General features: G+C 37.8%; 1 protein-coding gene across 6 annotated transcripts in view; it reads right to left on the bottom strand.

The window, feature by feature from the left end:
* Positions 1-23,430, bottom strand: part of MYO16 (myosin XVI) — a 367,375-nt gene that overhangs the window by 5,682 nt on the left and 338,263 nt on the right. For all 6 annotated transcript variants that reach the window (XM_042038442.1, XM_042038458.1, XM_042038424.1 and 3 more), the window contains exons 33-34: positions 13,460-13,618; positions 10,229-10,320 (exon numbers count right to left, since the gene is read on the bottom strand). In XM_042038442.1, the coding sequence (XP_041894376.1) occupies positions 10,229-10,320; positions 13,460-13,618 (251 nt within the window). The remainder of the gene's footprint in view (positions 1-10,228; positions 10,321-13,459; positions 13,619-23,430) is intronic.

Below are 23,430 nucleotides of genomic sequence, written 5' to 3'. Positions count from 1 at the left end.
ATACTAATTTTTTCATTCATGAATGCACTCTTTTTACTAGTATTCATCAGAAATGAAGTACTTAATTACATATGATAATTACGTATTATTTAAAACATACAAACAATTTTCTTTGCACAAAATGTAGCACTTCATGTTGTGTTACAGTTCTTAGTTGCTTCTTTAAATTTTAGTAAGATTCCTGCCTATAGATGTATAAGCACAATAGAAAATCACAGCACAATTTAAGGACATGCAAAGCACATAAACCTGTGTTGCTGAGACATTTCCCTTTTGTAGCTAGTTCATATTTTTTGCTTGGAGAAATAATGCCAGCTGTTTTCTTCAACAGATTTATCAATGTTGGTGCTTTAAAGTAACTGTCAGTAAATGCTCACAGTTAATTATTGCATCATTGATTTTTCTCTTCCATTAGCGAAGTTGAGGTCCCATCATGGAGTCTTTGGGATGACTGAGTTCAGAAGAGCAATGATTTTACCTTTCTAAACTTTGATCAGGATCTAAAGTGAATTATGCAATAAATGTAAAATGTTTATGATGAATTATCATAATTATTTTAGAAATGAAACTGCCTTGACAAAATCCCTGTTTACAATTTCTTTCAGTTTGTAGGCTGCCTAAATATGAAAGCCAAATAAATTTCAACCAATAGGTGATTCACATTTAATTTTATTACAGCCCTCAAAAGCAGTTCATAGACCCCAGTGGATCTTCTGTGGATCCCTAGTTTTAAAGACAGTAAAGATGAGGATGTTCTGACCTCTTATTTCAAAATTAAACACCATTTCATTCAGTAATTCAGAAAATAATTCTTACTGCAAGCAATTATTAGCAAGAGCAACATATTTTGATTCAACTTGTATGCAACTCCCACAAAAATATTTCTAACTCATTTTAATGGCTTCATTTTTTAAATTTAATTTTTTTTTAATCTCATAAGCCCTTACACTGACTCTTTCCAAACATGCGTGTCACAACTTTATTTCCAAACTACTGAACAGGCACACTGCAACCTCTCAAAAAATCCTAACACTTCAGGTCCCAACAGGTATGTTTGGGGTTTTTATAACGTTAAAGAAAGAGCAGATAACAGGAAAGGATTGCTTTTCCACCAACTACTGAATCAAGGAAAATTAAAAATCTGTCAGTCTACATGTTATTTACCAATATAATATTCACTTAAGTATATAAGGGGAAAGTGCACAGTCAGCCAAGGGTGTGTTAAGAAGCCCAGGTAAGCGTTCAACACAAATCAAATCAATATGTAAATTCGTGTTTGATTGGGAAACCTGCACTGGCCATGTAAGACCCCAGCAGGGAGCACAGAGCAGCTATGATAAATGAGCTTACATGCTTCAAAATTCCAATTAAAATCTTCAAACACGAATGTAACACTGGGATCCAAACTGATTCACGGGATTGTCATGTGAGTACTGGGACAGGCATTTTTTTTGAAGTAGCAGATCCACTGGATGTAATAACTTGATATGTGATATACAACAATAAAATTATTTTAGTTAATTGTTCTTTTAAACTGCTGATGATTTTTCTTTGTGTTGGAACAACTTACAATGTCCAAAAAAAAGCTCCAAATGGATGTCAAATGGGTTTATTGGAAAGGAGAAAATGGCAAAGAAGACAGGTGCTCTGTCTGGTGCAAATCTGGAAGTGCTCTGGAGGAGGCATGCCAGCAAAAAATTAATGAGATCCATAACTGAAAATACATTGCATTTGCTTTTTTCTAAACAGGAAAATATCTGTCTCAGTTAAATTTTCGTATTACATCAAAAGAAGAAACTAAGTTTAGAACAGGTGTTGTTATATGATGACATACCAAAGGAAGTAATAACTTGGCTGAACTATAAATATTTGGGATAATCTTAAAAGTAACTTTGTATTTAAAATAAAATTTAAAAGGGACTTCATTTATGAACAAAAATGCATTGCCACTAGATTCAGTTAGAAATGTTTTCCCTTCTGACAAGCTAATTTACAACTCTCTGTTGGATTTTTTTTTTCAAGGGACAGATTCAGTTCTCTTCCAAACATTAGTTGTGGAATGATGCTGGAATTGGGAAATGGTTGTGTCAGAGATCATGCAGACACAGGTATCTTTGATTGCCCAGTCCAGCCCTCTGCTATCTCATGGCACTTGGAAAGCTCTCAAACTTCATCCTAAAAAATTAATTCCACTGTTTGCCTGAGTTTCACTTTCTGATAGGTTTTTCCAGAAGAATTAATGAAAGAAAAATGTGCTAAGGATTACTATCTACAGAATGAACTCTGACTCCAGAAGCCCTTCCTCACAGGCCACTGGAAACTGAGAGATCATACTTGCAAAAGGAACATCTCGTATCTCTGTCTTTACCCTGCATAGCAGAGCCTTCTTGTTTTTATCAGAAAGAGAATCTCAGCCTACACATACCTTTACTGTGCCTCAGGCCGGATATTTGACATTCTTCATCTAACTGCGATTCTATTTCTGGTGGAAGTTGTCTCATTTTCTGCCATACTGTTGTAGTTTCTTGTAGTCTTTTTGTTGTTGTTGTTTATTAGGTTTATCTTTGTTTTTTTGTTTGATTTGAGGGAGAGGGAGGTGGTTGTTTGGTTTGGGGTGATTTTTTTTTATTATTATTTTTTGAAGTGATACATTTTAGTCACAAAAGCTGGACCTGTCTTCCATACTTTTGCATCATTCAGTGAATGTATCAATATTATCAAAAATATACCAATAGTTATATCCCAATATTATCAATGAATTATGTTAGTCATCCTCCATACAGACTGGAAGTATCTCAGCAATCAAACAAAGATAATGTATCTTTGCAAAATAAAATCAGCACACAAAACCTGAGTACAACTGTAATTTGCAACCTGGTAGAAAATATTAGCATAAGGTAGACAATGTTCGATAATATATAACAGGCACACTGATTACCTGAGCTGGGAATAGAGTTGGACAAATCTATACATTCAAAACAGGGCTGTACTTTGTTTATTTGGATCTTGTGGCTTTCAATTTTAATTTTTTTTTTTTTTTGCTGAGTTTCTTTCAGCTCTAGATTCCTGATTTCAACTAAAAAGTGACACATTCCCAGAGTGACTAAAACATCAACCTCAGCAAATACTGAGGGTTTTTTTCTCCAAGGTAATATTTATCCCCAGATAAACTGATCATACAATGCTCTTTAAAACATTCAGAGCATCCCCCTAATTTGCCTCTGATGCTTGAGAAAAAGAATATGTTCATACAGCAACTGTGTCTTTCTTAAGATGAGTTCTGGAAACAAATCCTTTATCATAGAGGTTTTCGGAACAGCTGACCTAACAATGCTGATACTGCTTTGCACATAATCTAACAAAAAATGTCCAACAAACTAACTCATGTTGCTACTGAATTGATCACTGACTTTTTATGGCAAGATATTTTATCCGACTAGATAGAGATTACGTTTGCCACAATGCTTGCAAAGCAGTTACAAAAACAATCATCAGCTCGTATTTGCTGTAGTTGGGCGTCATCCTTTGTTGTATAGAAACACTACACTTGTGGTCAAACAATTTATTTAGCAATACTCAAACAATCATTTAATTTATGGTCTGTTAGCATTCCAAATCTCTGCTATCTGTATGTGGCAGTGTGTGACAGCAAGAGAATGAAGGGCAGAGGAATTTATTCCCTCTCACACTGGGTACTTCTAGTGAGAGGTGTAGTCACTCCACAGGTGCTGTCAGTGGGGTGGTGGACCACACTCCTGCTGAGCTCAAATTTGAAGCAGCCTTTTAAGGTGAGCCACTGACCATTGTGGCAGCCAAAGCAGCCAAAGAATTACACCCTTTAGCCAAACACCAGAGCTTGGGAAGGGCACAGGGATACTCAGGAGGTTTTGTTCCCTTCCCTTCTACAATGTCATCTAGCAGGGGCAAATGCAGTGAGGATGAAGCACTGGAGACAGAAAAGGGGCCTGGAATGTGTAGGGAGCTGGCTTTGACATCAGCTGGTTCAAAGAGGAGGACCTGCGCTTTCACCCGTGGAGGTCACAGCGGTCAGACCTGGGCTACACCTGCTTAGCAGAGGGGCACCAGCCCTCCAAGAGCCCTTCACACATAAACACAAGATAATGTACTTACTGATGAATTTACACTATGCATTACCTCATACCATTTAATCTATAAGGCACATGCTTTTGACTCTAAGTCTTCTAAAAATAAAGCCACAATGTGTTATAGGACCTGATTTTTGTTGCTGTGTGTGACATTACAAAGAGTATTCTTTGGCATTACAGTCAAAACAATAAACAAAACACAACGCAGGGGGGTGTACTGATTCAGATCAATGATAAGTATATAACATTCCACGTCTTCTCTTGGATGTTACATGTTTACAAAGGTGTTAGTGTTTTTTTTTTTTATTACACCAGACCTCTTTGATTGTCACTTTTTGCTTCAAAGATGATCAAAGACTACTTCCAGCTAATAGACAAATATGACAGACAATAATAAGGAATGTTAGAGCCCAGTGTTTAGAACTGTGACAATGGGTGGGGGATAGCAACACATTGCAACACATTCTTGACTATCCATTTTTTTAAACTTTTGAACGGTCAACAAAAGAAGTGATTGGCAACAAATATTAAATCAAGTAGGAACAAAGAAGACCTTTGAAACCATAATGAATATGCAGCTCTTTTTGAGGGAAGAGACTGCTGAAAGCAATGAGATTTCATGAAATAAGATTCATGGCTTAAGCTGTAATGAAACAATAAATACATATTTCACAAATATGAAAAGACATTTCCAATTTAACATTGTCAGATGTTGGGTCCTATATTACTGCAATCTGCCAATCTGCACCATGGGGTTTAAACAAAAGAGATAAGACTGCAGATCTTCTAATATAACCATATGTGAAAAAATAACCGTGATTTTTTATCTCACCTCTTTGAACACATGACAGATAAAACATATTTCAGAAGTGGGTAACCAAAATCCTACACCAGGGTATGTCATATGTCTGATATTACTTAACCTACCAGGATGGCAAGCTGCTTGTTTATTTGTGTCTTGTTCTGGGAGCATTTCCATAGGACTGAATGCACGTGACGTCATCTGATTACAAATAAGCAAATATTCAGCCATTCAGAGCTAAACTGGACAAAGAGGCTTTGCATCTATCAATAGAAAATTTTATACCTTTCTTCTGGGACAACCAAATCTTCAAGAGACTATGGTTGAGACCCAGCTTGCATAAAATGCCTATAAACATAGGCAATCACTACAATTATTTTTATTTTATGGAACATAAAAGATCACATTGGTAAGTGTGTGAAGATGAGTATCACATCTGGAACATCACAGACTTTCCACTTTTTTCCTCCGTAGTCCTTCTTTACTGCATCACCCTCTGTTCTATTCTTGGTTCTTTTCCTCCCATTCTTATCTTCCTTTTAGGTTTCTTTTTTCCTCACTTTGGGTTGATTCCTTCTCTCTGGCTCTTCCTTCTTTCTTCTTTCTAAATCCCTTATTCCATTTAATTATTTACCTTCTCTCTCAGTTTTTTTATTCTTTTTTCAAACTTACTTCTTAGAATCATCCGTTATCTGTGCCTGGTTTACTCCCCACTCCCACCCCACACATATGCTTATTATCACACTAGTCTTTAATCTGTCCCTCACTTCCCATCTGTTCATTATCTCCAGGTTGTCCATCTCATCCTGTTACAGACAGACCATGTTGCTTTTTGCTGCCCACATAAGAAAAAAAGGAATCTTTTAGCTGGTCTGCTTTTCTTCATTCCACTTTCTCACACCACTTCCCACTTCATAGTGAATGGTAATAACAAATTTAAAATATCATTGAAAGAAAACCAGACTCAAAACCCCGAAAAAACCCTCACAGTCCTGGATCTGTGAAAAAAAGACAGGGCCACTTAGCTTTTATATGAGGTATAAATATAGAGGCTTGCTTTTATTGACTCTATTTCATCTTGCTGCTGTTGCAGACATTCTAAAGAATTTGTATGTTTCAATGGTCTTTATTCTCTGTCTTTTAAACATAGACACTCACAGCAGCTGTTGAGAACAGAGGAATCACTAAAAACAGTCTGGAGAGAGCCCATTGGACTGATTAAGGAACTGGGAAACACTCTGAGTAAAAGAAAAAGAGCACAGGAGCAATATTTTTTATAGGTTTTTTATTTTAGAGGAGGTTTTGGGTTTTAGACCCTGCTAAGTAATTTCAACATCTGTGGAGTATCCAGTATGCTTTGGGATCACTTCCTAGACTGTGACTGAATAGAAATGACTCTTAGTCATATCAGAATTTCCTACCTAAGCAAGATTATGGCAAAAATGACAAGAAGAAACATCTCTTTCATTTTGGTGAGGTTTTTGCCTCTGGAGAGAAATTATAGCATAAGAATTTGAGACTAGAGATCCAGGCACATTTGGAACTGCCAAACTGTTTATACAAATCACTGAAACAATTTGAAACAATAATTATTTAAATAATTTTAAACCTGTAATTTAAAATCAAGTTTGGAAAAGGAAGATTCCTAGTTTTCTGCTGTTCGGGGAGCAAGAGGCGACCAAAACATTTTCTGTAGAAGCTGAGTTAGAGATATAGTTGCTAAAAGTTTTCATGTAAAGGTAGATTAGGATATTGCTTCTTGCAGTACCATTCTACTGTAGATTTTTGATTTAAAGTTTTGAATATTTGCTTGACTAGAATGTTTTGGTTTACAAGGAAAGCACAAAACACAGGGAAGGTAGTGTGCTGGGTTGGGGAGGAGAAAATGTGTGGCTCTGCTAGCAAGTAGTTTCTGGAATATCTACTGTCTGAACAAACTAAAGCACATGAAACATTTTAATAAAGGCTTGACCTCCAAATTCATGGTTGAATTTTCATCTTCACTGAGAATGAAGTTACAGTGTTAGGTATCTATATCAGATGTTATCTGTATCAGATGTTGGATTCTTTATGTTTTTATGTGATATTATTTTGAAACCTATTGATAAAAGCACTTGGAAATCTACACCTGTACAGCCACAAAACAATATGAAGAAAAAGGTATTAGTTTAAAAAAACCCATAGTTTGTTGTTCTTTTGACATATAAGACCCTTATTTCTTTTGAAATAGTTTTCATTTCTGGTGAGACAAAAATTAAACTTTAATACTTTAATAATTTTCTGACAGAATAAAGTAGAATTTTATTCCATAACTTTCCACTGAGAAATATTTTGTTAGTAATTGAATTTTCCAATTTTTGTCCTTTTTCATTCAGTAAAAATTGCCCTTTATGTAACCACTGCCCTAGAAAATTAGCATTTTAAATAAAATAAATTAGCATTTATTTTTCTCTTTTTTTTTCAGCAGACTTCATTTCAGGATGATCAACTGGACGATATTTTATGCTTGGTATCTACTTTCAAAAAAGTTTGTTAAAAAATTGATCTGTATGCTGCATGTTGACAGATACTGACCTGAAGAATTATCTCTGGAGTGTGTAGGTTTGCAGTGTGCAGGATGTGTCAGGCAGTGATGCAGGTAATTGGCACCTGATATGACAACAGGATGGTACTGTAACCACAAAGTCTAAACTCAATTGAATGTATATGAGCCTTGAGATCCTGGGACAAAAATGAAATGAACTAACCCTTACTGTCACTGCAGTAAGGAACTAGCAGGGAGATATTAAAAAAACTCCATAAATGTTGGAAGCTCCTGAAAGCTAGTGAACCAGTTTCCTTTACCTGAAGTGACAGTGTCTGCCAAGAGATCCAAGGACCTACATCTTTCTCTTTAGAGCAATTAGTCAATCAGTACCTCCACAGACCTGTGAAAAAGTATGTCCTACTTCACATAGCTGGGCAAGGATTACTTTAAGTGATGAGGTTACTACAGTGAAGCCTGGCAAAGATTTTACAATTGGCTTGTATGCTGTTAGAGTCACTAGCAGCATGCTAAGAAATGTCAACAGTAATTAAACCCAATAATTTTCAAATATATGCCATGCTTTGGCAGTGGTGAGGAATGCTTTTCACAGCAAGAATTCTCAGCCCTGTGAACATAGAATTTTTTTAAGATTTTTTTTTTCTTTTTACGGGAAGATTTTTTCCTTTTTCTTTTGGCAACACCATTTTGCAAGATGTTTATTCATTAGAGGATTGTATCAAAAATCACAGAACTACAGGTTTCTTCTCTAAACTTGTCACAGTTCTTACTGGCTTGCGTTTAAGGATTGTCCCTGCATATAATTCTGAGTACATTTCATGGAATCTATTTTAAAAATTTGTGAAACACTTTGGCAAAACATCTAAAAATTTACTGAAAAGTGACATTTCAAAATACTGAAATGAAATTGTGTTCAGGTTTTGGCAAGTACTTTAGGAAAAATAAAAACCACAAGTTTGCAAATGGTTAACAACTTGCTTCTAAAATAAAAGATTTAAATGTTGCAGAATAATTTCACAGGTTCCATTTTCAAAGAAAAGAAGAAGACAATGGCTCTCCATACCCAGTTAATTTAACTCTTTGTACTGCATTGATGTAATTTATACATGACTGTCTTGACCCAGGTAAGCTTATTAGCAACAGAGGTGTGAGGTGCTTCAGGACAAAGGCATCTCACTGTGTGAGGTTTGTAACTGGACCAAAGTCAGGGACTTGGACTTTTCATTTGCTAGAAAGGTCTCTTTGGCCACTCTTATATGTAATAAGTATTTGGTTGATGTAATAAAAATGTAACAGAGAAAACTGAAAACATCCTCATCCAGGATACCCATCTGGAGACAGTAGAACTGCAAGTATTTTTTTCATATTAGGGTCAAAGTCCATTTTTGAGAGTCTGAGAGGTATGGTGAGGGCAAAAATTTGTTATTGTGTGGAAGATGGATATGTTCCTATGTGTGCCAGGGCAGCCCTGGCCAGCCTTACTCAAGGGATAAGTGTAGTGCTGAGTGCTGTCTTGGCACAGTTTTTCTACCCAGGATAGGCACTGTAGTTATGTGCTTCTGACAGTAAGGTAAAAAACAAAAAAGTGAAGACTTTTATACTAGCTTGCTCACATATTTATTCAGTTGAAACCTATTGTTTTCAAAGTTACGTTAAGACTGAGTATGATGTTGAAGGCTGAATCTTGCTCCTGCTGGAGGCAAAGGCCAAACATTTGTTTAACTTGGCTAGAGCCAGTATTTTGTTGTTATGAAATGTCAGCTGTCCCCCACAGACAACAGGTAGCTTCTAATGTGATAAAGCACTTCTCTCACCTTCTGGTAAAATAGTTTGGAAATTTTAAAATCAGTTAATGAGAGGTTTCTGTTGAAAAAAGTCCTCTCAGGTCCAACTTGTTTCGTCATTGGACAATATTTAGCTTTACTGTAAACTTCTTACAGTCATCTCAAATAAATAAAATGACTTGGAATTACCCTTTTAGAAAAGTGGATTGAAGACATAATGACAACAGGAGAATACAATAATGACATTTAAGCAAAGTGATATAATAATAAAATTTTTGAATGCCTTCATGCCAGAATTGGCTACTTAGAAAGTAAAGTGGTTCACATTAGATACAAAATGCTGAAGAAATAATTAAGAAAATATCTTATGAAAAATTTTATCCCTTTTTGTTCACTTAATGACCATCAAAATTAATTCTATGTTGCAATTTTTAAATTACTTTAACTCATTAGAAATTTTAAGAGAACCGATGCAAGCTTCACATTACCTTAGTATCTATTGCTGTTTTAACTGATAGATATTTTGATTTTATTACTTATTGGTATTTGTACAAAACTTGTGAAGACCATTTTTAAAGTCTTCATTGCTTTTATATATAAAAGGATGATATAATTATGCATTTAATTCTACGAGGTTCATGCAAGTGTTTCTGGTATGAATGAATCAATATCTTGAGAGAGATAACATCTTGGTCCTCTCAGGGTTAAGAGACGTATTTCCTGCCTGAAAATAGCATCCTCACAACCAGCAACAGTACATTTCATAAACTTTGAACTCACTGTAAGAAGCTTTCAGGATCATTATTCTTCCAGTAAAAAAAAGTTATTAGTAAATTCATTATTGTCTTTAGCTCAATAGAAACCTGTAAAAGAAGTCTGCATTTTTCAATGCCTGTACCCAAATTTGAATCAAGAGACAGCTTTCAACATGCACCTACTATGATCTTTTCCTGTTGTAGTGGTTCCAGCAGATCATCAGTGAAATATTTACCTGACTAGTGTGGCTCTCCCTGTGTCTTTGAATCGATGAGCCTGCTGTAGTGCTGGCTGACAGTCTTGAATATTCATTTTCCTCTGGTAATCCTAAAGCAGAAGAATACTAATTTATAATCTGAGATTTATCCACTGGTTGATTTCAAAATAAGATTCAAAAGACCTTGATATGTTTTACTAAAAAAGAAACAAAAACCCCCAAATTACACATTTGCCTGAATATTTACTATTTCCATGCTTACTGAAACAGAACAATTCTTTCTAACCAAGTGGGGGTAGCATAGATAGGTTGAAAGAAGGAGCAATCGTAACTAAAGAGCCTGCAAATAACACTTTACCTATACACTGGCCAGAGATTCCTCCTGCAATGCAGAAATCCCTGGCTCTTCTTCCCCTGACTCATTTTCATGGCAGAAGCAATACAAAGGGAACAAAAACCACGCCTGCAGCATTCTGCTCTCAATTTAGTATCTCTGTTTCACACAGGAAGTCAGTATTAGGTCCAGGATTCAAAACTTCATCCCCTCAGTACAGAGCACGTTTTCTGTAAGTCTTATAATTATTGTGCACTCTCGATGTGGGAATTAGCTGTCCAAAATTAAGCTGTGTAAAACCAGTCATCCGGTGTAAAACAGCCAGGTAGTCTCCAGTAATCAAGAGAAACAAACACATCTGCAAAGTGATTCTATAGTGAGGCTCATTGCTGGTGCTTCCCAGTCACTTCTGCAGCAGTGGGAATACCATTCATATAGCACTGCAGATGATCTGAAAGGTGGGATGAGGGGAAGCAAAGGCACAAGCAGAAACACAGAGAGTCCACGATAGGTGTTATTAAGCACCTCACAAACCAGAATCACAGACACCGTGGTAGGTCTGTGTATTGGGTCTAGCAGAGCTGGAGATCATTTTTCCCATAGCAGCCCTCATAGTGCTGTGCTTGTGATGGGTTGACCCTGTGTGGATGCTGGGTGCCCACCCAAGAGGCTCCATCACTCCCCTCCTCAGCTGGACAGAGGGGAGAAAATATAAGGAAAGGCTTGTGGGTTGAGATAAGGACAGGAGAGACCAGTTACTGTCATGGGAAAAACAGACTCAGCTTGGGGAAATGAACTGAATTTATTTATTACCAATCAAAATCAGAGTAGGCAAATGATAATTAAAACAAAGCTTACAACCCCTTAAAATCCCTCTATCCTCCTTTTAGTTTCCCCCTTATAACAGTGCCTTCCCACAACTTTGTAACTGGGGACAACAGGTTTTTAATTTTCTTTGTTCTTCTGAATATCATAAGATCATAAATATGGATCTTTTTCTTCATCATCTGGGCCTCCTCTGAACACATAGACAATGAGGAAGGTGAATCTCTTGTTTCCAGCTCAGGAGCCAGATCGAACCTGTGAGAGTCCAGCATTTCAGTTCTTTTCTGTTTGCTGCAGAGGGAATCTGACCCTCTTGTCTCAGTAATTGGAACTATGTGTTATTTTGAGGTGGGATTATCACTTTTTGAAGCTGAGCAATGATATATTAGGTATGTACAGGGGCAAGGTGTGACATCCAAGGCCTCTAGTGTACTGTTAGTCTTATAAATTATATGTAAGTTACCATTATTGCTTTCTCACCTACATTAAATTCTCTGTACTCCAACTAAAAATTCTCCCTTTGCAAGATCACATGTTTTTGGTCAAATTAAATGCTTGAAATAAATTTCCCTCTAAAAAATCCCATTTTTTGTGAACACAAACCAACACCATTTTTTCAAATAATTTCCTGAACTAATAATTTATTTACATGGATTCAGTTTGGATGCATCTCAAACAAAATAATAAAAAATTATCCAAATTTTAATGCAAAGTACCTTCTAAAAGTAGGTGCTATTCTTTTAATTCAAATAAAAGCTAGAATGTAAAATATTTGCGTAATTCCAGACCACCAGAAATGAATAAAAATACTTTCCTAGGCCCAGCAGCAAGTTCTGAAAAATATACTGATTTTGCACTATGTTAATACATTTTAGGATAGACTGTCCAGGACAGCCTTGAGCTAAGAATCAGGTTATCAATGATTTTCTGTTTATTTCTGTAGAAAGCACTTTGATAAGAGGTCTTATCAAATAAGTAAAGTTTCCATGTACAGCAGCAGCACGTTGTCACAGACATGGCAAGCAGAGGCTTGGTAGAGTTTGGAAAGAGAAATGGAGTAGGTGATTACATACTAAGAGCTTTCCTCTACGTACACCTAAGTAAATATTAGGATACCACAGCTTTGCATTGAGTAGGACCTTGTTTAATTCAGTCCAAGGTTGGAAGAATCAGTTTAGCTGGGCTAGGGGCAAAATTCAAGAACCTAAGTTAATCAGGTATTCAGTCTGGAGCACAAACTACACCATCTGGATTGGGCTTTCCTGCAACTATTCTCAAGTTATCAAAAGTAAGTTGAATTCGGCTTTTTTTTTGGCAAAATTAGGTTTGCTATACATAATCGCTGCAACTGTATGTGGTACTGTTTTGGGTGATGTAGGATCACAACTTTCCTCACTGCAGTGTAAAAGGTTATTTCAGGCTTTCTGATTACTCTGTGTGTTTGGCAAAAAGCTCTTTCTTTCAGACTAAGAACTCTGGTAAGTGTGGAAGATTTGTGGTGGAGAAGTCACAGTTTGATAGCACAGAGCTGTAGAAAGGTGCTGCTCCTCCTATTAAAAATAAATTTAAAAAGAAGAGCAATACATTATATTCATTAAAAAAATGAAAAAGCAACTTCTATTAAAAATCTGAACTCAAAGGAGTATTATTTCCTTAGGATTAATGCTTTTAGAACCTTGAAAGACATTCTGTCACTGCTCTTGTACTATTTATTATTGCAATGATAAACAATTTTTCATTCACTAGTAGGACACCTATAGCAAAGGGAGATCCTGATTTTCTATTTTCTGTCCCATTTGTATCAATTATAGGATCAGAATCTCAAATCTAAGTCCTCCATGCCTTAGGCTGCTTATAGACTTAGAGCTGAAGTAATTACAAATTCCTTGACAGAGGCTGTTTTATTTTCTTCACATTCAGCTTTTATTGGAGAGGGCTTATCAGTTCACACATACAAAGTTAAGCCAGTTCCAGAAACAGATATTTCACAACTCAGAAGATTCCAGCCTGGCTATATCTTACAAAGCTCATTCAAGGAAACACTTCAGCAATTTTATGTTAGAAGAGCTTTGGGATTAAAAACTGCTTACCATTTGATACTGAATTTCCATTTTCAGCAGTCACAGAACTGGACAGTGGATTAGATGACTGAGTTCCATGGTTATTTGCATTTTTATCCTGCATTTCTGATCCAGAATCTGATATATTTGGATCTTCCCTGCTCCTCAAATTCAGATTAGTTTCAGCACCTGACAGAAACAGAGAAAATGATTGTCAGTTTCCTATTAACTAGTGGCTTTCACATGTAAGTAGATGAAAACTAACACAGAGAGACCACATTACTTTATTAAATTAAAAATGTGGAAGGTTTAAATCAGTGATTTTTGCAGATTTTTTTCTTTTTTTTTTTTTTTGCTACTGTTCCACTTGTAGCTTTTTAAAGTTTTGGGAAGTGAAAGGCATTACGAAATTTCATTTGGATTGTTTCTTTCCACACAAATATCAGTAGCTACAACTCATTAAATGTTTGTATTGCCTCTATTTTAGATTTATTTCACATGAGTTTACATACCACTGTCATCACTGAAATGCCTTTCATCATTGCACTAAGTGATACTAGCAAGAGATATAATGTGATCTCATCTTTTTCTTTTACCACCTCTCCCACAAGAAACAAAATGGCTTTTGAGATTAAACCATAGTAGCAATATTCCTCCCAGCAGATCCTCCCTGCAGCCATTGTTTACTCAGCCTCGGGGCTCTCCAGCCATCAGCTGTCATTTTCTATAAAGTGCCAGGTTTTCATGTCGGAGCCTTTTAGTTAAATTTCTTCAAGACATCAAGAGGAGGCCTGATCCTGTAGGAGTTCCAAAGCTCTGTACAGTGCACATGCATTTGTTCAAAGAGAAGGGCAAAACAAAGCCTTTGTCTTCTTTCCCCTCTGACTGATTGCACATCCATGCAAAGCAGAACAGCTCACGGCAAAGTGCCTGGAGCTGGCTCTGAGCTTGCCCGGCTTTGTCAGCCCAGTGCTCCACAAGAAACAGGGCTCAGTCATCAGCTGTGCCCAAGTGGTGCTCCCCACTGGAGTTCAGCGGCCAGGGACACACTCAGAGCTGGAAGACAAGATGGATGGGGATCCTAGGAGGGCCCACTCAGCAGTACCTGTATCCCTGTCTATCCCGACTCCACTCCTGTGTGACAGGGCTGATGAAATGCTGCACTGGCAAGGTTATGCATTTTTTAAAGGATTTCTCTCCCTTTTCTGTGGGTTGGTTTTTTTTTTTTTGCTTGTTTGTTTTGCATTTTTGGGTTTTTTTGTGTGTGTTGAACATATATGCATATTCTTTCCTTGCCATAGTCAGGTTTGGTTCATGGAAGACAAACCTGAATTCAGTGCTTTCTCCATTTCAGTCTTCCTAACTCTTTCTGCCCCCTCTGAGGCCTGGCCTTAGCTACGGGGCTGATGTATTATGGCTGACCCTGGTGCAGAGGTCCTCTTGTAACACTCTAAAATGAAAATTTTCCTTCTATGACAGCTCTGAAAGAGTTATGCCTTGATTTTGGTTGTCATAATGACAGCAAGAACCAATGGAAGTCAAAAGACTAGCTATTAAAACCAACATTACAGCATTCACCCATACTTCCCATAACATCCTTAGCTCTCCCAAAGATATGATATATATTCTTATAAATCTCAAGCACATGGAAATTTTTCAAGGGGAAGGAAAAGCATTTTTTTTCACCAGGTAATAATACTTAACCTGAAGGTTTTCCAGTCTAATGTTGACTGTGCTGTCAATTTTTCATTTTTTGCCTGAACTAAAAAAAAAATCCACCTGATTTAAAAAGCACTAACATTAGAACTTAATTAATGAAATGAAAACTATAAATCCATTCTGGTTACCTCAAAATATTTCATTTAATTGAAAAGGTCTTTCCTATTTTTGTTTAGCTTTCAGTTATCTAACTCTGAATTGTTCTTAATGTTTCCTTGTCTAAAAAAAATCTGTCTTGAAAAGTCAAAAAGTTCCTTTTCAAACTGTCAGATAAAATATTTCCATGTTTGCTTGGTTTTTGTCCCTCCCTCCCTTGCCCTCGTTTCCTGATAATTATTTTTTGCCAGATCTGATTGGATTGTTTCAGTGACACTGTTTCATAAAATGGATCTTTAGGCAAATTTTTTATGCACTGAAAAAATTAGGCTAGCTCTACCCACAGTAACTGACTTGGGAGAGTCTGAGATGGAAAGTCTGAGACGGAAAATGCATACAGTACAATTATAAGAGAATGCCTGATTTAGCTTTTGTACGAGCAAGTTGACTGCAAAATGCATCTTTGCAGCTCATTTTAAATTTGTCTGAAAAGGAAATGTCACTTTTAGATGTTCATAGTCAGTGCACTATAGATCGTAATCCACCTACATAATTATTGTGCCACCTTTTACATAAAGCTTCTTGGGGAAGTGGCTGGGATCCTTATTTTTCTTGATATTCGAAAGATTTATTGATTTGCCTGACATGTATAATTCATTTGAGAATGAGCAAGTAGAAGGAGTTTTTCTTGCATTGCTGTTTGCAGAAGCCTTTTGTTTCATAGGTACATTGATATCTTTTCAGGGCATTCATGAAGGGCTCTTGAAAAAAAATTACATTTTCTTCTTTATATCTGTAGAATTAAATACTACAAAGAATTGTGGATAGCTAGAATATCATACTAAATTGGCAGAAATAAGTAGTGGAATATTTGCAGCATATCTTTGGGGACAACAATCTAGACAGAACTTTGTTATCCCATTTGCTGTATTCAATCATTGTAAGAAATGCACACCTTTAGTTTCTGAACAGAAAACTATATAGAAAAAATGTATTTCATAGTGCCTTATTTAGCTGCTCTTGGGGGTGGGAAAGAACCCTATATTTTATTTCAAAATAATCTGGATTATATAAAGGTACTTGAACTAATTTCCTATATATAGGCCTCTTCATCTCCTCATTGGAGCAGATTCATGTGTCTGTAGAACAAATTTAACTGTGTACATCAGCAAACTTCAAGCAGACATCAGGAGAGTGCCCCTGAAACTGGCTCTGCCCCACACTGGACAAGCTCCCCCTGCCCCAGCCTCTGCTCACAGGACCACACTCCTGAGCATGTACTGTGTCCAGTTCTGGACTCCTCAATACAAGATAGACAAGCTACTGGAGAGGGTACAGCAGAGGGTCACAAAGATGATGAGGAGTTTGGAGCATCTCTTATGAGGAGAGACTGTGGGAGCCAGGCCTGTTTGGTCAAGGGCAGAGAGAACGGAGAGGGCATCTCATCAATACATAGAAATATCTCAAAAGTGAGTTGTCAAGAGGATGGTGCCAGGCTCTTTTTAGTAGCGCTCAGCAACAGGAAATGGAGCAGTGGCCATAAACTAAAACACAAGAAATTTCACCTTCCACCTTCTGAAGAAGAACTTCTTTATGTTGAGGATGGCAGAGCACTGACCAGGCTGCCCAGGGGGCTCGTGGAGTCTCCCTCTCTGGAGACGTTCAAGACCCACCAGGACACATTCTTGTGTAACCTGTTGTAGGTGACCCTGCTTTGGCAGGGGGTTGGACTGGGTGATCTCCAATGGTCAATTCCAACCCTAAAAATTCTGTGATTCTGTGTTTGATGGAGTAAACTCACTCCAGGTTATCAGCATCTCTCTGCACTGGGAGGCACAAACTGGCCACAGTACCCATGTATGGTCTAACGATGAGTGCTGGGTGGAGGAATGGCTTACACAGCCCTGGATGCTGCTGGCTGTCTCTGCTGCTAAGGCTCACTGCCAGCTCCGGTCCAGCTCCCAGGGCCCCCAGCACCCTCTTCCACAGGCTGCTCCCCAGACAGCCTGATCCCCATATCATGGTAGGAGGTAATACCTTTCAAGGTGCAGCACTTTGCATTTGCTTTTCATTAAATATGCCAGAAAGTTGATTTTATCTTCTGTGCAGGGGTATCCCTTTCTGTCGTGCTTCCTTACTATTCAAAATATCCCTGACCATAGCAAAGGTGTCTCCTGACATTTTATCATAATATTTCTATTCAAAATTCCTACTGATTCTTATTTGTCAAGTATTGGTCTGAAATGCACTTTCCCCTCACGTTTCTTAGTCACCTAACATAGACTTTTGGACTTTTCTCTGCGATAGTATCAACTTGCTCCTGCTGCCATCAAACCTTGCAGATAAAAATATACAGTGTTCTCTCATCCCTTATCAACATCCTGAAACTATCAGAAATACTTTAGGAGACAGGAAAAAACCCCTTATTATTCCTATGTTTGAACATCTTCACCAACATAGATGAATCCTATCTTTTTGTTCAGACTTGTGCTCTGCTGTTCTCACTAGATGGATGGATTATTTACCAGGTTTCAATATTATTTTTTTAAAGTAACAACATCTTTAACAGTTTTCAGCTGGTAATAAATGTTATTTGGAGAGTCATCCATGCCTACTTGCAAGAGACTAGCTATAAAGAGGTATCAGCTGTAGGAGCATGGTGGAAGTTCGTGATTTTGAGAGGAATACAAGCTTTAAGTGAAAACCTAGAGTCTGCAAAAGTGAACAGTATTTGGATTACTATTTCAGTAAACTGACTTTGCCCAAAAGATATCTCTGACTCAGTAAAGTCCTACTCTGACTAATCTTGCAGTTAATGAGGATGTATGGACTAGAAAGATGTATGGATGTTTGGATTGAAGGCATCATTTGTCCCTCAGCTCTAGCACAGTTACTAGCTGGGAGCAATCACATGTACAGTGCTTTTAATCAGAAGATGACAAATCAAAGTGTAACAGTTATTTCCTTACAAGCAAGCTCCATATTCCAACAAATCCACAATTAATTACATCAGCATTACTTGAAAAGTGCAAGAGGAGCAGTATGGTAAAGAGGCAGCTTATGAAATCCACAGTTGCTGGTTATTAGCGCTCTTGGAAGAGACTGAGTTTAAAACTCAAGATAAAGTCATAAGGCACAGGATGGACAGAATTGCACTTATTTTGTAAAAAACATTCAGACATACTCAGAAAGTGATGGAAAACAATGTATTTGCTTCCCCCCCCCCCCATTTTTAAGCCACTATCTCACTTTTAAAAGAAACCAATACACTGAAAGTCAACATGCTAGAACTTTTTTGCCAAAAGAATGACTTAAACTCTTCTAATTGAGCTATGACTTCCAAATATCCTGTTATAAAACTCTTTTTTTTCCTCAAACATAAAATGTATGATCCTAAGCATCGTAGTTATTTCATAAGTAGTATTTAGGCTAAACTAATGCTTTATCACCAAATTAGAAAATGAGCCAGTATTATCGCTATTCATATGACAGATTAAAATACAAAACTGAAACATTTTGAGAGACTATTTTTTCTAAGGAAATCATATACTTAGCCTATTTTATAAAGTCTAAAGACAAAATATAAATCAATGACTAGTATCAGCATTAGGTGGAATCATCATAGATCTTTTGTGCAGCAAGATATGTAAAAATAGTATATTATTACAGGCCCAGCAGTAACTGACCTGATAGGGTTGTATTTTACTTTTCCGTCAAATCCCTTGTTTTGCTCTCCTTTCTTTAATTGTAAGTATAGCCAAAATGTATATGGATACATATGTCCCTGTATATTCTTTTTCATATACTTCTCCTTTTAACATTTAGTGCTCATTTACAGTCTAACTGGAAACTCATTAATAACAACATAAGGCTCCACTGCTTTCAGCAAGTTTTGGATCCCATTCATGCTTACCTTGGATGCTTTGTGCAGCACTGCCAAAGCACCAAGGGACTCATAAAACAGGGTAAGTATAGAGGGCCTCTTGCTTTGTCTATCCTGGTTATTCAAATGTGATCACAACTGTTCTCTGGCCCTGAGGCAAATGGTAAGAGACTCATATCAGTACTACTACACTTTCCTTGCCCTCCATAGCAGAGAGGTTACATCCAAATCATCTACTGGGAATAGCCCCTGGGCTGTGTCTTTTCCTGAACCATGCTCAGATCTGTCTGGAAGGAAGCCAGCCTGCCAGGTCCCAAACAACGCGGGGGATTGCTCTGCACTTCGACGGTGCACAGGAGCGAGCTGCCATTCCAAGGACATTCCCTGGCACTGGCTCATGTAGTAAAACAGACACAGCCCTTCACTTTAACAGCACTAGTTACCACAATCAAAAATCAGTGGTCAATATTAATCTATCTCAGGAAAAAAAAAAAGGAAAAATATGGAAGAAAAAGTGCCTCAAAATCATAGGGGGCTAGTGGAGCACTGAGCTGTTGCCCAGTTTCTGCTGAAGCCACATTTAAAGGTTGCATCCTGACTGTACAGGGAGAGCAGATTCTCCCTAGGTCTGCTGTGGTATAAATGCAATTCATGCACTCCTCTCAGTATGATTTGATACGACCATTCTTTTAAGGCACACATTTCCTTAATTAAACAGAGAGCTAAGGATGAGTTTCCAGCTGAGGAAATTCAGTGTCACATGCCAGGCGTATCTCAGTCCTAAAGCTGAAACAATCTCAGTATAAAATCAGACATTATTTCTTCATTCACAGAAAACATGACTTTCTGTAACTAATGATCAATACACAGTTTTAGGTATCAAGATCCACAGTTATACATTCTGAATCAGCAACTATGAAAACAGGAAGACACATAAATTCTGGCAGATAAATTCATGCAGTACAGGAGGAGAAGCTTTTTGTACCTGTGCTACCATGGAATGGAAAAGCTAAATAGCCCAATTTCCTTAAAACCTATGGCAGGTATCCAGAAAAATGTAAATTTCAAATCAAGCAGCTTGTTGTTATACGTGTGAATAAGAGAGAACTGATGGGCCCTATTAACCAGCATATTAAAGACAAGACATTGCAGACAGAAGGGATTTCTGATCTGTCCTCTCACTCTTTCTTGGGAAAGTTAGGAATACACTGAATCCTAATGGCTGACCCTGGATATTTTTTTACGTTTACTGTGGCAAGTGGGTGTTGTGAAGTGAGGGGAAAAAAAATAAAATATGGTGATTTCAGAAATTTTGCAGGTATCTTTTGATGAAGGAAAGGAAGTTTAAATAAGAACAGGCCCTTTTATTTTGGCTCAAATTGCTACCTCTGCGTTTTGTTGAACCTTTTCAATTACACTTAGTGTCTCCTGTTTTGCTCTGACTTACTGTTGAGACATTCCTTGTCTGTGGCATTTGCTAGCTACCCTCAGCACATGTTATCTTGGGTGTCCTTTTGCTGGATAAATGCATATTGCTTCAGAGCAGTTCAGTTTACTCATACGAAGTCACACTGTGACCTGCTGTAACCATGATTGTTTACTTTGTCTGCTGAGAGCTGGAGGCAAACAGCTGCATCTTATTTGCTGAAAGAAATGGAGCAGGCTGAAAACTGTCAAGACAGGATTCCCCCAGCCTATTAGCGTGTGCTGCCTGTCTCACCCTTTCAGCTGTGCTGCTGGCTGCCACTGCCATCAGAGGCAATAATTATTCATTGATTTATTTCACCTCACAAAGCCTACCCTTACAGCAGCAATTGTCTAGGATTCTCCCCCCACCAGGGATGCTCCTAGGATAGTAGCAATGAATTTGTACTGTCACTTCCAGCATCCTTTCTCTCCCAGCTGTGTAAGTGGAGCTATCAGATGGTGTTACAAGCTACTCCAAAAGCCACACTCTTTGATAGAGCAGGTAAACACAGACACAGGCCACTTATTTTGTCTGGGAACCTGCATTCATGGAAACTTTGCATGAATACTGGAAAGCAAAGAGAGGAGACACAGGCTATGAAGAACATCAAGTGACAAAACTCTGCTAGAGGAAAGAGCTCCTCTGAAGAATTTTGTGTTAGAGTGATACCAATCAGCCAAATTTCAGGGCATGAGGCTGGTAGTAAGAAGCAGGTTGCTGAAGCGGCTGCAGGCACTCCTAGGTCTAGTTCAGCCTTAAGAGCCATCAGCTCAATTATTATTTTGTAAATCACAGCTCTAGAAAGTACACACTTAAGAAGGTTTCTTCTGCTTTCTTCTCTGATGGATTTGTGCTGGTAGAAAGACAGTGTTCTTTTTTTCACATTTATTTCAGTGTCAATCATTACTAGCTAGAAACCTTTCCATCTTTCCTAGAAGTGATGTTAGGGACATCTCTGGACCAGGTAAACTCTCAGAGCTGATGGGGGATAGATAACATAAGTGCCTTTTTTCCCCATCTGGAGGACTCTGGATTGTTTGAATTAGGTTTTTCCCCAGCACGAGACAAGGAATACCATTCTGAAGTGGAGAAAACAGCCTTCTCAAGCACTGGTAAAGGATGAAGAATATCTGGACAGGCTGCCATCTCTCCTGACTGATACTCCTAACTGAGATCTGAGAAAGAGCTTGGAACACCTTTTTAGTACAACAAGTGAGCTAGACTCCTGCCAGTGTATGTGTTTCAGAGACTGGGGATTTAATTTATCCCATCTTCTCAAGGAACTGATCTCTGCAGGCTTTTCTGATGTCCATAACAAACCACACAGGGCAGGAAAGAGGGGAACACTGCTTGGGACAATATCCTGCCTTAGAAGAAACATTTATTCCCACCATGTCCCCATGTTCCCCACCTTTTCAAGTCTCATATGGAAAAGAAGTAGTTGATTTTACTCTGTTAATAGTTTTATTTACTGCTAGGTGTGTTGACTGGCTGACCAAAGTCAAATTGTATTTGTGTGTTTAAAAACCTGCTGGTGTGCCGGAAAAGGAGGAGACAATTTGCTGAGAAACACAGTTTCCCTTTTTTAAACTGTTTTCTCCAAGTTTGTGTGGATACAGCAGTTCTTCTTGAAGGCAGACATTTAAGTCTGTTTACGTTTCTGTGTGGTATCTCAGTAACAGAACAGCCATTACTGCTGGGCTTTAGCTGCTGTTGAAAGAAACTCTGTGACGAGACACTGTCTCAACCTTCCTCCCCCTCAAACACAGTTTCAAATATTGTAAAAATAAACAAACAAAACCACAAACAAACAAACAGATAGGGATTTGCTACTGCCAAAAGCAACACATCAGTTCTATTTACTTTTCCCAGAGTGCTTCTACAGAGATTTTTCAGGATCTCTCATACCAGCTCTGGCACTGTCTGCAATGCAGAAGTCTTGGCGTAAGTGACTGCACTGAGCAGATAAATTGTTTGAGCAGATCCTGAGGAGCAATCCAAGGAATATTTTTGGTCCACCTGTACTGTAATACTGCCCACCAAATAGGGACAGCTGCTCCGGAAAATTCACATTTTGCTTTCCAAGTGAGCTTCTAAGACAAAAATTGAATTTAGATATCTATTTAGCTTGTTTTTAAGTTCATTTTGAAAGGACAGAGTGATGGTCAATGACACCTTCATTAACCTCAAAGCAAGAACATATGGCTATCACAGATGTAGTGTGATAAACATCCACACTGTGCACAAATACAGACAATCAGTGGCTAAAAACTGTCACTAAATGCTGCTGTGCATGTCAGGATCGTTCTGCAACCAGTCCCTAAGGAAAGAGCTAAGAGAAATAATGAAATGTAAAACTTCAAGCCTAATTTAATATGTTTTTGTTTTGAAAATTTCACCATACAAAGGATAATACTAATTTTCATGCTTTTCATTTTAAAAGAGAATGAAAACTCAAGCCAAAAGAGTACTGAACTTGAAGGCTTCTGTATTTTCCCATTCACTAGTGGTGCCAGGAAGAAGGCAGATGTCCTTAACTGCTTTAAACGCTACTCCTACCTCCAGTACTCCACTTCTAAGCACTCTACTACTTTCTCACAGTGTGGAGACACCATGTGGGTGAAGGTACCCTCATGTTTATGACCAAGTCTTTTTATCAGCCTATTTTCAATTGTCTTCTCTTGCTTCTCCAGCCCGCCCCATGAAATTCCAATGCTGGAACTGGAACATAATCCACACATCCGGGTCTATAGAGTTTCAGAGTTTAATGATGAGTTGCATGAGTCATGTCAATAACTTTGGGTCATCACTGAGGGGCTGGAGTGCACAGCTCTT

The sequence above is a fragment of the Corvus kubaryi genome, unplaced genomic scaffold, assembly GCF_017639235.1.
Source record: "Corvus kubaryi isolate FWS band 111438036 unplaced genomic scaffold, C.kubaryi_AGA036_p1.0 133, whole genome shotgun sequence".
In the NCBI taxonomy this organism is placed as follows: domain Eukaryota; kingdom Metazoa; phylum Chordata; class Aves; order Passeriformes; family Corvidae; genus Corvus; species Corvus kubaryi.
The sequence above is the reverse complement of the archived record's forward strand: the minus strand, read 5'-3'. Positions and strand labels throughout refer to the sequence as shown.